Source organism: Perna viridis, chromosome 4, assembly GCF_037379345.1.
Source record: "Perna viridis isolate PV_CMFRI_1.1 ecotype Kerala chromosome 4, ASM3737934v1, whole genome shotgun sequence".
Classification (NCBI taxonomy): Eukaryota; Metazoa; Mollusca; class Bivalvia; order Mytilida; family Mytilidae; genus Perna; species Perna viridis.
In genome coordinates this window covers 20,721,144-20,734,929 of record NC_142448.1, presented here as the reverse complement: position 1 = coordinate 20,734,929, position 13,786 = coordinate 20,721,144, and the positions used below count along the sequence as shown (strand labels likewise).

The window sequence follows — 13,786 nt, the reverse complement described above, 5'->3', positions numbered from 1 at the left end:
TTGGTACCACATGAACAATAGTACTTTCACAGTATGAAATAAGTGAATAATTTTTTAAAACAAAATTTGTCATGTGCGGCCCACTGCCTGGTTTTTGCTTGGAATTCTGTAGTTCCTTATTTTAGTGTATTCTGTCATGTGACCATAATCAGGGGTATAAAACTGATTATCCTTAAATAGTTTTAAAAATATAAATATGCAGGTACAATTTTTCACACTTATCTGTCCATTGTGAAAATAGCAAAAATTGTAACACCCCAAAAATTAATATATTTACAGTATTGTGTACAATGATATTAAGTATTTTCTGTATTGTGATTTTTAGGTTTTCCTATAATAATATTGTGATTAGTAAAAGTTTTCTTTCTGGTCCTTAGAGACAACTGATTAGGTGTTTACAGTTTGGATTGGTGTCCAAATGTTCCAAGATGTGCACCAATTCACTGAGAATCTGTACGTTGGAGATGCAGGATGTTATGATGAGGAACCTTCCCTCGGTGTTATTACAGCTGTCTAAGATCTCCGCTACAGTTCACATGGCTATTCCAGTCTTAGCATTTCTCTCTAGTAGGTTTTTTATCTAAAAAGAAAGATAGATGGGAAATAGCTCATGTGATATTCATGATTTATTTGTTAAATTTTATACATATTTCATGTGATGACTTAAACCTAAATTATGTGATATCATGTTAAACTGACATGAAATTTATTTTTCCTTTGTTACAGTAAAGATAAAGGTCTACGTACATCATTTATCTATTAGCTCTATGAATTCTTTATAGCTGCCTAAAAATGAAGGACTTTTATCATTCAGATTTGACTGAAGTGCCATAATTTTGTAGGTATTGTACGTTTACCAAAGATGTATGCCAACTTTGTAGAGGATGAATACATGAGTGTGTTTGCAATAGCCTTACCTTACACAAATCCTTTCAAGTAAGTAGGAGAATAGTAACTAGAATTATTGGTTACTTGGTATGGAAAGGATTCTACCTGAGAAACTTGACTTCCAAAACTATATTATTATGAACATAATTAATTACAATTATAAAGTATGTAGTCCAGTGATATTGTTGGCCTTTTTCAAAACTACCTCATCCCTTTTTCATTGGGAAAATATGTGGCATTTTTTTTAATTGGGGAATTTGGAATAAACGTATGCAACATTGAATTCATAGTTCATAAAATTAATTCTATAGAGGATGTCAAGAAAAAGATAAATTTAGGCATACAATATTACTGTAGTCTTTTTATAATTTTTTCTTGTGCTTTTATTTATGAATGTAAAGTCTACTGCAGGTATTGCTTCCATACCACTACAACACAACAGAATACTTAATGACCAGGGTCAGGTTGTCCAAAACTTTATCCACTGGATATATTATATAGAATGTACTAGACTTACCCAGTGGAAGATTTTTGTCCATCGGATAAATTGTTTAAATAACCAAGCCTAAAAATTTATATTGCAGTATGTAGATTTTTATTGTTTGTTTGTTTATTTCTTCAATTTAAATTTTTTAAATAACCAGGCCTAAAAATTTATATTGCAGTATGTAGATATTTATTGTTTGTTTGTTTATTTCTTCAAGATATATACCAAATGAATTTTCTAGCAGACTAAATTTAATTTTAGGTTTAGTCACTATACAGTGTCATTGGGTCATCACGTTATTGCTATATGGTTCATCAGATGTCGTATTCCTTTTAGGAAAGGATTTGTAAAGTTCATTCAGAAGGTATATAGTATAATTTATGTTGACTTTATGTTGAGTTTGGCAGTTTAGCTGTATAATTTACTAACTTGTATTTTTACACAAAATGTTGATAATATTAAAGCTGCATTAGCTGTCATTTTCTTAATTTTTTGTTTCTTTGGAAATATACCCTAAATTTGAATTATTTGTACTAAATTGTACTTTTCTTGTACAATTTCATTTGATACCCACAAATAAAATGCAAGCCATAAAAGAAAGAAGTTTGATTATAACGCAAGGATCCTTTTGAAATTTACGTATTGTGATATAATGCAGCTCAAATATGGTCATTATTTATTTGAAATAGATGGAATAAAATAAAAACAAGACACATGCTTACCTGGGTATCTGTTATTGTTATTTTTTTTACCAAGGTTAAAGTATTTTTAACCCTGGTGAATGTCCTGTCAGCAATCTTCGAAAGTAATGGCGAAAAATAATTAGATCAGACCTATCGATCTTCTCTGATTAAAAATGTAGTTTTCACAATATTCTGTAGGTATTATTGACATTAATTGCTTCAATTGCATTACAACAAACTTATTTCATTGAATCAGCAAAATCCAGTAGAATCAAAACTGAACAAATTTGGCAGCTAATGCAGCTTTAAGAGTTTGCTCCCTTTGAACACAATTTTGTTCAAACTACAATCAAGTTTTGTACTTCACTTGTACTTTAAAGGAGAAGGAGTGATAAAGGCAGGTATTAAGCATAAAATGCAACTGAAAATCAATTATGCATTGTTGAAAGGTTTAATTGTGAATTTGAAGACTTGAAATCCACTGGGTATCCTTGACTATTTATGGACTTGAAATCCATAAGAAATGAGATAACAATAAGACATCCATTTATTCTTGCATTAAAAGGACAAAAGAATTGCATGAAGTTGACTTAAATTTAGATACTGTGTAAATTTTGTACTTGGTCTCATTCCAGTAATATTTTTGGCATGGAAATGGTGTTCACACTAAAGAAACAACTTCATATTTAGTGATCGTCTGAATACAGCTGAAATATTGCTGCTTGGACATAAAACCCCAACAATCAATCAGTCAATCATATTTAGTGAATACATTCATTATTAAATAGTTTATCATATGTGAAAATGTGGACTTGTTTCTTTGGTGTGGACATAGTTTTCTGGATGTAAGTTTGTCAAAAAAAAAAAAACAGCAAAATTTAAATTTTCAGCAGTTTTTGTCAATTAAGGTATAATGGTGACACCATCATGAGGTCATTACAATGAACTAATGGCAGTAAACATTTTCTTATATTTGTATATTTTACTATGTTATGAACAAGTTTTATGTTATTACAACAAAGTTCATATTTTTGGGCAGTATTGATAGCTTTATACCCTTTGAAGAATAATAATTAATATGATTATTAACAGACATACTTAATTGCTTGAAATATATATTTTAGGGGCTGAAAGCTAATGTTTTGAAACAGTTTGAAGATAATGCTTTGAGTCATTTGAATCAGGACTCGTCAGAGAGAGGGAGGTCTGCTACTATTAATGAATCTGTTATGAAAAGGTAAGGACACATATGATTATGGTTTAAAACTTTTATTCTCAAACAGCCAGTTTTACAATGTTATAGAGAAATACAAAACATAAAAACAACACAAATACACAGTAGTAACAATTATACCAGGAGATAAAATACTATTTATTTGTCTAATGAATTTATACAACTTTTTCAGAACATATTTTTTCTAACATGAAAGTAACTGGTTTAACTTTGCGATAAACGTATTGTGATTTTTAACACAATTATTGTGAATATACTTTGAATGTTGCTATATCAGAGAAATACAGTCAATAATGAAAGGAAATCAAATTATTGTTTTATGTTTGATTTGACAGTTTCTGTTCTTATCACTACCTATATATACTGCATCGGCGTTTAGTTCTTATCACTACCTATATATACTGCATCGGCGCTTAGTTCTTATCACTACCTATATCTACTGCATCGGCGCTTAGTTCTTATCACTACCTATATCTACTGCATCGGCGCTTAGTTCTTATCACTACCTATATGTACTGCATCGGCGCTTAGTTCTTATCACTACCTATATGTACTGCATCGGCGTTTAGTTCTTATCACTACCTATATCTACTGCATCGGCACTTAGTTCTTATCACTACCTATATGTACTGCATCGGCGCTTAGTTCTTATCACTACCTATATATACTGCATCGGCATTTAGTTTGCAAATTGTACCTGAATACCTAGGCCTAAGTTGAAAAAAATAGAATTCCTTAATATGTTACCTTGAACAACTTCTAGATCACTTTTTGTTCAGGATCCTTTTAATGTCTGTTGAGCATTTGATTTAGAATAGATCATTATTCTTTTTATTTAACTAGTGAAAATCAACCTAGATATTTGAGTTTCTAATTTGATTGTATATTGAGATTTGTATATCGAGATAACTGAATGACAAAAAGTCTATTACTTGTGGAAAGAAAATGACCTCCATCATTAATCTTAAGAACATAATCTGTAATCTCAAACTTCCATGTGTAATATATGATAAATAGCTTTCAGAGAGACATAAAGCTGTTTAAAATGTGATAGGGGAAGAGAAAATATGTTGGATTGTATATGAAAAGTTCAAATTTTGGCATTTAGTTTCTAAAACTGTTGGGTGACTCCAAATAATCAACTGATCACAAGAAAAGTACGATAATGTTCTTTATTTTGATAGAACATAGAAATTTATTATACTATTTTGAAGTTGTTTTTCTGTTTTGACAGTAGGAGGGGGCGAGCAGCATCAGGAACAACATCTCCCAAGCACACTATCCCTTCTCCCCCTATCGAGGAAAAGATGTCTGTATTCCATAGAGAGCTGACAGAGACATGTATGGATATCATGTCTAGATACACATTTGCCAACTACAATGCTGTACCACAAAGGTAATTTTTTTTAAGTATATGCATGTATTACTTATTTGTTTGAGATATTTTATTAATGTTTGAATATGTTTGCTATATTTAAAAAAAAAATGAATTCAGATTCAAATTATCAAATTACTTGAGACTACAAATTATAAGAAAGTCATTATACAGTATAAAACAAGTCATATTTAGTTCATTATGATGTATTTGAATGATTTTGTGATTTTAAAAATCATCACTGTCCTATTAGCTAATTACTAGAAAATATTAAGTACAAGAACATAGGTATAATTTAATTGTTTAATTTGGACATATTTACATGTATCTTTCAAGGTCACAGGTTGCCGAATTTTTACTAAAAGGTGGTCAATCTCAAACCTGGATACTTGGCAACAAACTGGTTACCATAACAACTAGTGGTGGTAATGGTGCTAAATATAGTAACCCTGGTTCATTGTGTGATAAATGTGTAGCACACTACACACAACAAGGCACACCAACAGAACAAAAGACACCTGTAACTCCAAGTAGTAGTAGACGACGGCATAGATCAGCTTATGTTGGGAGGAGTTCATCAATGATTGATAACACCAAATCAAGTATTGATGACATTGGTATTCAATCAAGACTCTCCTTCTCAGATGACATGAATATGGAGGAGGGGCTTGATCAAGGCATTGGAGTACAGACAGGATCCTCTTTGACAGAACACACTCCAAAATCTGGATTTGAAAGTGAAAATCTTGAATCCATATTGTGTGGTAAGGTCTAAATTGTTTAAAAGTCACTCCTCCTTTTTCTCTCTATATTATACAAAAATCTTTTTATTAAGTAATATATTATATTGGAGATTGATAACAGTAAAATATTTTTTATTTTATTAAAATCAAGAGAGACTTTTATTAAAGATCATCTCCAGTACTATGAATAAGCATATATGGTATATTATATTCCATACAGGTCCAATGAACAAGTCAGCTGATGGTAGAATGTTCAGTAACTACCAGTGTAATTGTTGGTGTACAGGATGGGCTGAAGTGTACATTAGATCACCAAGTGGTGTTACTGGTTGGATGATGAGGATTGAGAATGAAACATCACTCACTTCACTTCAGGTCTGTCTGATTAGTAGTTATCATAAGTAGGATACAACAGTGTCTTCTATTGTAGGTTTATTTAATTGACAAAATGCATTTGCTTGGAATGTCTGTAGCTGTTATGCCTCTTGTAAAGTTTTAAGGAAAAAATTGTGAAAAAGCTGGTATTTTCAAGTTAAGAAATATTTTATCAAATAAGATGTAAATATTTTTTAATAATTATAAAATCTTTGCATTTGATAATTTGATATACAGTGAAACTTCTCCAAGTGTGACGCCGCTAGGACAAGAGGGAATGACATGTTTATAGGGATGGCCAGTTTTGTGAAAAATAGCAATGCATTCTAAGAGTTGTCTACATTTATGTGTTCTATTACCCTACACATTGTCAGTTTACTGGTGGAGATTTAAAGATTTAAAGATTGCTCTATTCAATGACACCGATTGTCTGATGTGTGTACAAACCAATTAACACCCATCCAGTGACAAAAGGTGATGTCTGGGATAAACAACTGTCTGCTGTTGAAATGCAAACTGGCCTGTGAATAAATTATTAATTATTTTATTATTTACTGTTTTGCTGACACATTTATTACAGGTGAACCATAACTATATAAGTTCTGTAATTTTGTTATCACCCATCATGAATTATGTGTGATATGTTTATCGTATGTTTCAGTTTATGTATGATAATCAACTTTCCTTTTCAGCAATGTCAATATTGTTAATTGTTCATTCAGAGCCTTTGTTTTTATTTCTAGGATTCACAACTGCATGATTTCACGATTCTGTTTGCTAACTTTCGGAACAACAAACAACCTGACCTTGACAGTCTAACCAGTAGGATTGATGTCGACAGTTTAGGGGAGGAGGAGTATGTCACATTGTATGATCAACACTTCCCCTCAGATCATGGATCGTCTGGTGGTCTGTTTGCAGAATGTATGTATTATTATATAATATAATGTGGTTTTAATGTACAGGGCTATGACCTTGACATGTGTTTTTCTCTGTATGAATAAAATTCATCTAACACCGTAGATCCTCTGGTAAAGTGTTGTGTATAGTGCTATGACTTTGACATGTGTTGTGTTTCTCTGTATGAACAAAATTCATCTAAAACCATAGATCCTCCGGTAAAGTGTTGTGTATAGCCTGTGATCTTGACATGTGTTGTGTTTCTCTGTATGAACAAAATTCATCTAACACCATAGATCCTCTGGTAAAGTGTTGTGTATAGCCTGTGATCTTGACATGTGTTGTGTTTCTTTGTATGAACAAAATTCATCTAACACCATAGATCCTCCGGTAAAGTGTTGTGTATAGCCTGTGATCTTGACGTGTTGTGTTTCTCTGTATGAACAAAATTCATCTAACACCATAGATCCTCCGGTAAAGTGTTGTGTATGTTGTTTTTTTTATATGTTACAGTAATCATCGATGAGCCTTGTATCCTTTTATCTCTTGTGATGAATTTTCTTTACTACTTTTGCAGATAAATGTCTCCTTTAAAGTAAAACTTTGAGTTTACTAACATGACATTACAGTGATGTGGTTATCTTTCTATCCCATAAGTCTCTCATGGTTTGTAATATCAACTTATGTGCTTTAACAAGGATACGAGTTACTGTAGGTTGAATGTCCTTAATTATTTATTTACTTTCTGCAGGTGCTGACAATATTCAAGTGCTGATTGATGAAGATAACAAAATTGGTGGTGAGTAGTGTATAAAAACAATGAAGATTGGTTATGATGTGGAAATATAATGGCTACATAAAAACCAATATTATAGTCATGATGTTGAAAAAAAATGACTACAGTGGAACATGGAACAGCTACCTCAAATCAGCAGTCACATTCATTGTACACCCATTTTGATCCTTTGGCATTGTTTTCCTATATAATTTATCTCTTTTCAGCGGCCACCTCATTAATGTGGACAGTAGTAGTGCATTTAATGTTAAAAAAAATTGTTTGTTCATAACAGTCGTTTATTTGTGTCTACATTTGGTACTTGATTAAACCTACAATCTTTACTGGATAAGTGGAAAAAGTGCTGGAGCCATGGGTGTTGGAAAAACTCAGATCATACAGATTTTGAATAGAAAAGTTGAAATATCAGATGATTTAGAAAATAAAGATCCCAGAGATATAAAACAAAAGCATCATAAAACAGGAAATTATGAACAGTTTGTGTTGAAATAGCATGAATTCACAACTAGTGTACTTTTCACTTCGGACTTTGAAAATTTTACCATTTTACTAAACCTCTGTGTAAAGGTCACCTCTCTTGAGAGGTCACTTTTGCAATCCCCATAGGCTGCTGAATAGAGGTTGCATTATACTTATTTAAAGTGTTCTTTTAGTTTTCTTGAAACACTTTTGTAGAATTATTATAGATTTGAAGTAGAATTCATCTGTGAAGAAAGTATTTTCTGTAAGTGATGACAGCAATGTGTTTGAGGTGTTTAAGAATTAAGCAATATTGATTTATCATGAGTCACTATTTTTTTTTTTTTTTCAGAAGAAAATGGTGTAGATATTCAAGTAAGTATATTTGATAGAACTATTCTTTTTAGCAACACTGAAAGGAAAAAAGCATTATACAACCTTAATACGAACTCTAACTTGTATTGGGTAAAACATTCATACCCTCTTTTTTTGCCAATTTAAAGTATTAAAATGGAATAAACAGCAAATGAATCACCAGAAGAACAGGTATTATAGGTGTTATATTCTTAAACATTGTAAATGGTTTTAGATGAAAGATATATGTACAATAATCATGTAACAATACTTTTGTGCATTGCTGTAAATTAAAATTTGCATTTGTGATATGACTTCCATCAGCTGATGTCTTATCAAAAGATTAACAAGAGCATAACATGGAGTAGAGCTTACATGTAACAGCATATTTTTGTTTCTTCTAAAAATGAAATATTTATTAATTTCCTTACAAATTTAAGATTGAAATATAGCTCAACCTAAGGATAAGGCAAAAGTAGATAATTAATGATTCATGTGTATCTTTATGAAAATGTACAGGAAAATATTCCATGAAAATTTGTACATCATTTTACACAATAAACAGTGATAAATTATCTTGTAATGTACTGCATTCATTGGGAAACAAACATTGCAGGGATTAATTAAAGGTTATATTTAAAAAAAAGTCTGGTATAGAATACTTAGGATTAAATACCAAATAGGCAATTGACTACCTTCTGCATGATGCTTAGACAAACCTGTACTAAACATGTTCCTTTTTATTACAGAACAATACATACAAGGAGAATACCAGTACTAATGAAAATGATGGAATTGTTTCATTGTTGAAAAGAAGTACGTCTTCACCATCTTTGTTGGAAACAGGAAGTAACCATTCTAGCGAGAAGGATCTACAAACACAACTATTATCCGATATAAACAAACAGTATCATGACTCAGATTCTCATTTGCATAAAGCTGGCATTGATGGAACAAGTATTTCAACAAGTATGGATAGAAACCATTTGTCTGCTTCTAGACCAACTAATTTAACTTCAAAAAGTTCAGAGGTCATTAGTTCATCCAGTAAACTAAACCTAGCACACTCTGCCGAGTATTCATTGTCACCAGGTAGCTCAGAATCATCAGCTCATGATGAGGTTCCTGACCTCCCTGCATTTAGGAAACCTAGAGGACACACAATAAATGTTATTCCACAAGATAGAGGTCATGAAGAAAAGACTGGTGTGAAGGATTCTGGGAAGGGTGGTAATAGTCCCAGCTTTGTGTTCCTTCAGCTTTATTTTAGTGGACTTCTTCATGCTGGACAGGAAATGCCAATTTTACTTCCACAAACTGAGGTATTTTCATGTTCCCTTTTACTCCAAATAATCACAGTTGTCCCCCTTCAATTGTAATCTCTATTATTTATGTTTATGTTAATTTTGTTATGGGAAAATATGTAGGTAACTTTTCCTTTTTTGTGCTTCAATTTTGTATTGAAACTTGTTTTGAGATCTTTCTAAAACTTATTACTAATTTGAAACAGTTATGTTTTGAAGCCTGTGGTATCCGTCTTATTGGGGTGTTTTATTGTGACCACTCATATGTCAAGTAAAACAAGCTGAAATCTTAAGTTTTGTATAGATTCAGTTGAAACTCTTCCCTGTATTACAAGAATCATATATATAACAAAGTAAATATTTTGGATACATACAAATTGTAAATGGTCTTTAATAATATTTGAAGTTTGTTTCTAACTTGTTTTTCAGGCAAGCAAGAGATCAGTTAACATGTTGGATAGAATTTTCCCATTTGCCCAACACAAGATAGGAGTAATTTATGTTGGAAATAATCAGGTTAGAAAAAAAGGCAGATTCTCAATTTCTGATTCATTATGCCCTGTAGGTATGTGGAATGGTGGGATTTATTTTTGGAAAAATTTGATAAGAACTTCCTGTTTAACGAGGACTTTGTTGTTGTTTTTTTTTTCTTCATATTTTGAAAGTTGAAATTTTCGTCACACTTTTCTCGGCAATTTCTCGTCTCAACTTCCTGTTTACCAAGGACTTTTTCCTCATTTGTTCGTTTTTCTTACATTGTGATTAAAACCGGGGGTATTTCTAATGAGCCATTGCTCACAGTTTTCCTGCTAATTCTTTAAGAAGTAAACTGGAAGCAAAATTAAGGTGTTCTGAAGAGTACTTTTTTACTGAACACAACTTGTTCTTGAACATTGTGTATAGAATTGCATATTTGGTTAATCAAAAGTTTTAATGGGAGAATATTCGTTGTAAGTTGTATATTTTGTACAAATATTGTGTACTTTTCAGGCTAAAGATGTACAGTCCATCCTTTCTAACCAGTCTGGTTCTGAGAGGTATCTAAAATTCCTTGAAGGATTAGGTCAGCTGATACGGCTGAGTGACTGCGACCCCAATAGGGTATATCTAGGTGGTCTTAATAGTGATGGGAGTGATGGCCAATACTGTTATGGTTGGCAAGATGAAACAATGCATGGTATGTACCTAAATAATGGTAGAGAATATAAAATCAAAACTGTCTGAAGCTTGTTTGGTCTCCCAAATACTGTGATGAATTTTGAAAGACATTTATGTATATAAAGATCTATGTTAAACTGAGCATTTCTTACATGCTATAGTCACTATTATCTTTTTTTTTGAGTAAATTTAGACTTTAATGTTAATTATGCAATCATGGTATGATTCAAGTGGATTGATGTCATATCAGCATGCATGCCCTGATTCATTTAATCTGTTGGAAAAGGACCAATAGTGTTCAAATGTTACACTGATCATTTATAAGTAGAAATAACATCTAAGTCTCTCAACCATGAGCTCTTATTAGAATGTTTTAAGTAGTACCTTTTTGTGATTAAGTTCACTTTTGACCATTAAAGAAAATCTGACTTCAGAATTCCTGATTTCTATTCTGGAAACTTCTTTATTTTGCCCAAATCAATTGTCCTAATGATATTATTGAAAGTAATACTAAGATTACTTTTTACAGTGATATTCCATGTGGCTACTCTGATGCCTAACAAGGAATCAGATCCTAACTGTAATGCAAAGAAGTTACATATAGGAAATGACTATGTGACTATAGTGTATAATGAGAGTGGTGAAGACTATAGGATTGGTACAATCAAGGTTTGATTAGTTTACTCCCATTTTTCTTTTAAATGTCATTTTTCATGGTGGAATCAAAGTACTTTTCTACATCGTAGACATTTAAATCCCCCCTACTCCTGTAGCTATCAATAATCATTGTGTTTGAGTATTTTTCACTTTTGTTTGATACAGCACTAGGAAAAAGGAATCAGTTTGGTTCTTGCCATAGCCTGATATTGATAGGATAATTAATTGGAAAGAGTGAATAATCAGAATATTATCACAAGTGCCGAAGAATGCCTAGATTTAACAAGTGTGCAGAACCTGTTCTGCACACGAGTTAAATCCTCAAGCATTCTTGGCATGAGTGATAATATTTTGGTTATTCATGAATAACCAATTGCTTATCCTATTAATTATATAGATTTTCTTCACAATTTATCGATATATTCAACATGAATTTTCAATTCAGCGGATTGATATCAAAGTTGTGACGTTTTGGCGGGAGAAAGTCCACCAGTGAAATTACCGAATTTATTTCACAGTGTGAATTATCGAAATTTATTACACTGGAAACATTTGATAAATCATTGCTATCTATGTAATAAATTTTTATATTATTATATTATGTTGTACACTTTAGATGTATTTTTTACGTATAGCAATTTCACTTTATTAGGGAAATAGCATTTGTCTCCCTTTTAACTTTAAATTGGTAGTGTGGGTTATATGTCAGTTTTTTTTTCAGGTTATTTTAATTACAGGTCACTAAACATTATAACATGTAAATGAAAAAATATCAAATGAAATTAGTATTTTAAGCTTGATTACCGTAGAAGATTGGGTCATTATTCATTGGTCACAAACGTATGTTTTTATTTTTATAACACACTTATTTTATCTATCTTCCTTGGCCTAATCTAGACAGCGATGACCAGGAGAAGTTTTAGTAAATTCTGTTTAAAAATTAACAATATTGACATTATTGTCTATGTAATCTATTATAAAAACTTCTCCCTCTCAAAGGAGAAGTGAGGACAAATAAGGAGAAGTTTTAGCCCATTTCTCCCTCTAGATTAGGCGCTGTCTTCTTGTGAAAAAATGGACATTTCTCAAAATATTATTTTAATCTTCCATTTTCAGGGACAATTTAATTATGTCAATATTATAATTAAGCCAATCGACCATGAGAGTAATGCCATCACACTACAAGCGAAAGAAGGTATGATTATCATCTATAGTTCCACTAAAGCAGAATTTTCATTTCTTTTATTTGGTTCAGATGAGATTTGAAATTGGATGTTTTGAAATGTTTGAAATGTTACAACTAATTATTGATACATTATAAGTAAGTTTTGGGGTTTTTTTTGTAAGCTATTGCTTTAAGGAGGTAGACCCAGGCTAAAGGACATAACTCATGAAATCAGGGATATGTATGTATTATATTCAATTTCACCAAAGCCTCTCAAGCTTTCGTTTGAAACAGAATAAATTTAATCCAAGTTACTTTGATGCTTACATAAGGTTGATGTAAAATGGTGAATACAAATGTTCCAATGATTTTTAAGAGTTGTGTCCCTTACCCTAGGTCTACCTCCTTAAAGTGTGTGTCTTATTAAGAAGCTTTTCTTGGCATGAATTTACTGGAGACTAATGAATTTCAAATCACAACTGCAACTTCTATGCAAACTCTGCATGATGTTTTAAAAGTAACACAACACATTATTAAACTATCACCATGTTGTATACTATCTGAGTATATTTTTATAAAGCCTAAAGGTACTTTAGCATGTTGGTTTTCCATTTTACCTGGTCCATCATAATTTTGCCAGTTGATGATTTTTTTTTTTCGTTTATTTAGATTACAGTATATTTTGTTGAGAATTTCCAATATGTGCTGTAAACATAAAACCTAGAATATTGATAGCACTTCAACAAAAATGCTTCATCAGTACTTGTGATATGTATTTTTAGCATCAGTAAAATTGCCTGCATATTAAGGGGCATTCCCTGCTGTTTACAATTAATTTGTTGAATTAAAAAGAACAATTTTTGACTAAAATGTAAAAATATGACAATTTTTTTTTTCAATCTTATGATTCAAGTAACTTTAGTCATTGCTATTAGAATAACACATTATTCAATGAATGACTGTTATATTTTTTTCTGTCTTTGAAGAAATAACCTCAACAATGTTGTGCACAGATAATAACATGTGGAGCAGGTTATTTTCAAGAGTGTACCACAATTTATTGAGGTTGTTTCAATATAACAGTAATTCCATTATCATTTAATTTTAGTATAAAAATTTAATGATTCCATTATTTAAAAAGGTTGATGATGTCACGGTCTCATTACACAACAACAAAAATATGGGCACAGATTAAGAAACATGAATTT

At 31.4% G+C, this 13,786-nt stretch overlaps 1 protein-coding gene across 2 annotated transcripts in view; it reads left to right on the top strand.

Annotated features, from left to right (window-relative positions):
* The window catches only part of LOC148619271 (tuberin-like), a 51,341-nt gene that overhangs the window by 29,620 nt on the left and 7,935 nt on the right, over positions 1 to 13,786 (top strand). For both annotated transcript variants that reach the window (XM_088578978.1, XM_088578977.1), the window contains exons 21-35: positions 378 to 567; positions 843 to 936; positions 1,637 to 1,739; positions 3,183 to 3,295; positions 4,527 to 4,688; positions 5,004 to 5,431; positions 5,631 to 5,785; positions 6,529 to 6,709; positions 7,437 to 7,484; positions 8,293 to 8,315; positions 9,044 to 9,616; positions 10,028 to 10,114; positions 10,589 to 10,775; positions 11,286 to 11,425; positions 12,530 to 12,608. In XM_088578978.1, coding sequence (XP_088435104.1) covers positions 378 to 567; positions 843 to 936; positions 1,637 to 1,739; positions 3,183 to 3,295; positions 4,527 to 4,688; positions 5,004 to 5,431; positions 5,631 to 5,785; positions 6,529 to 6,709; positions 7,437 to 7,484; positions 8,293 to 8,315; positions 9,044 to 9,616; positions 10,028 to 10,114; positions 10,589 to 10,775; positions 11,286 to 11,425; positions 12,530 to 12,608 — 2,563 coding nt within the window. The remainder of the gene's footprint in view (positions 1 to 377; positions 568 to 842; positions 937 to 1,636; positions 1,740 to 3,182; positions 3,296 to 4,526; positions 4,689 to 5,003; positions 5,432 to 5,630; positions 5,786 to 6,528; positions 6,710 to 7,436; positions 7,485 to 8,292; positions 8,316 to 9,043; positions 9,617 to 10,027; positions 10,115 to 10,588; positions 10,776 to 11,285; positions 11,426 to 12,529; positions 12,609 to 13,786) is intronic.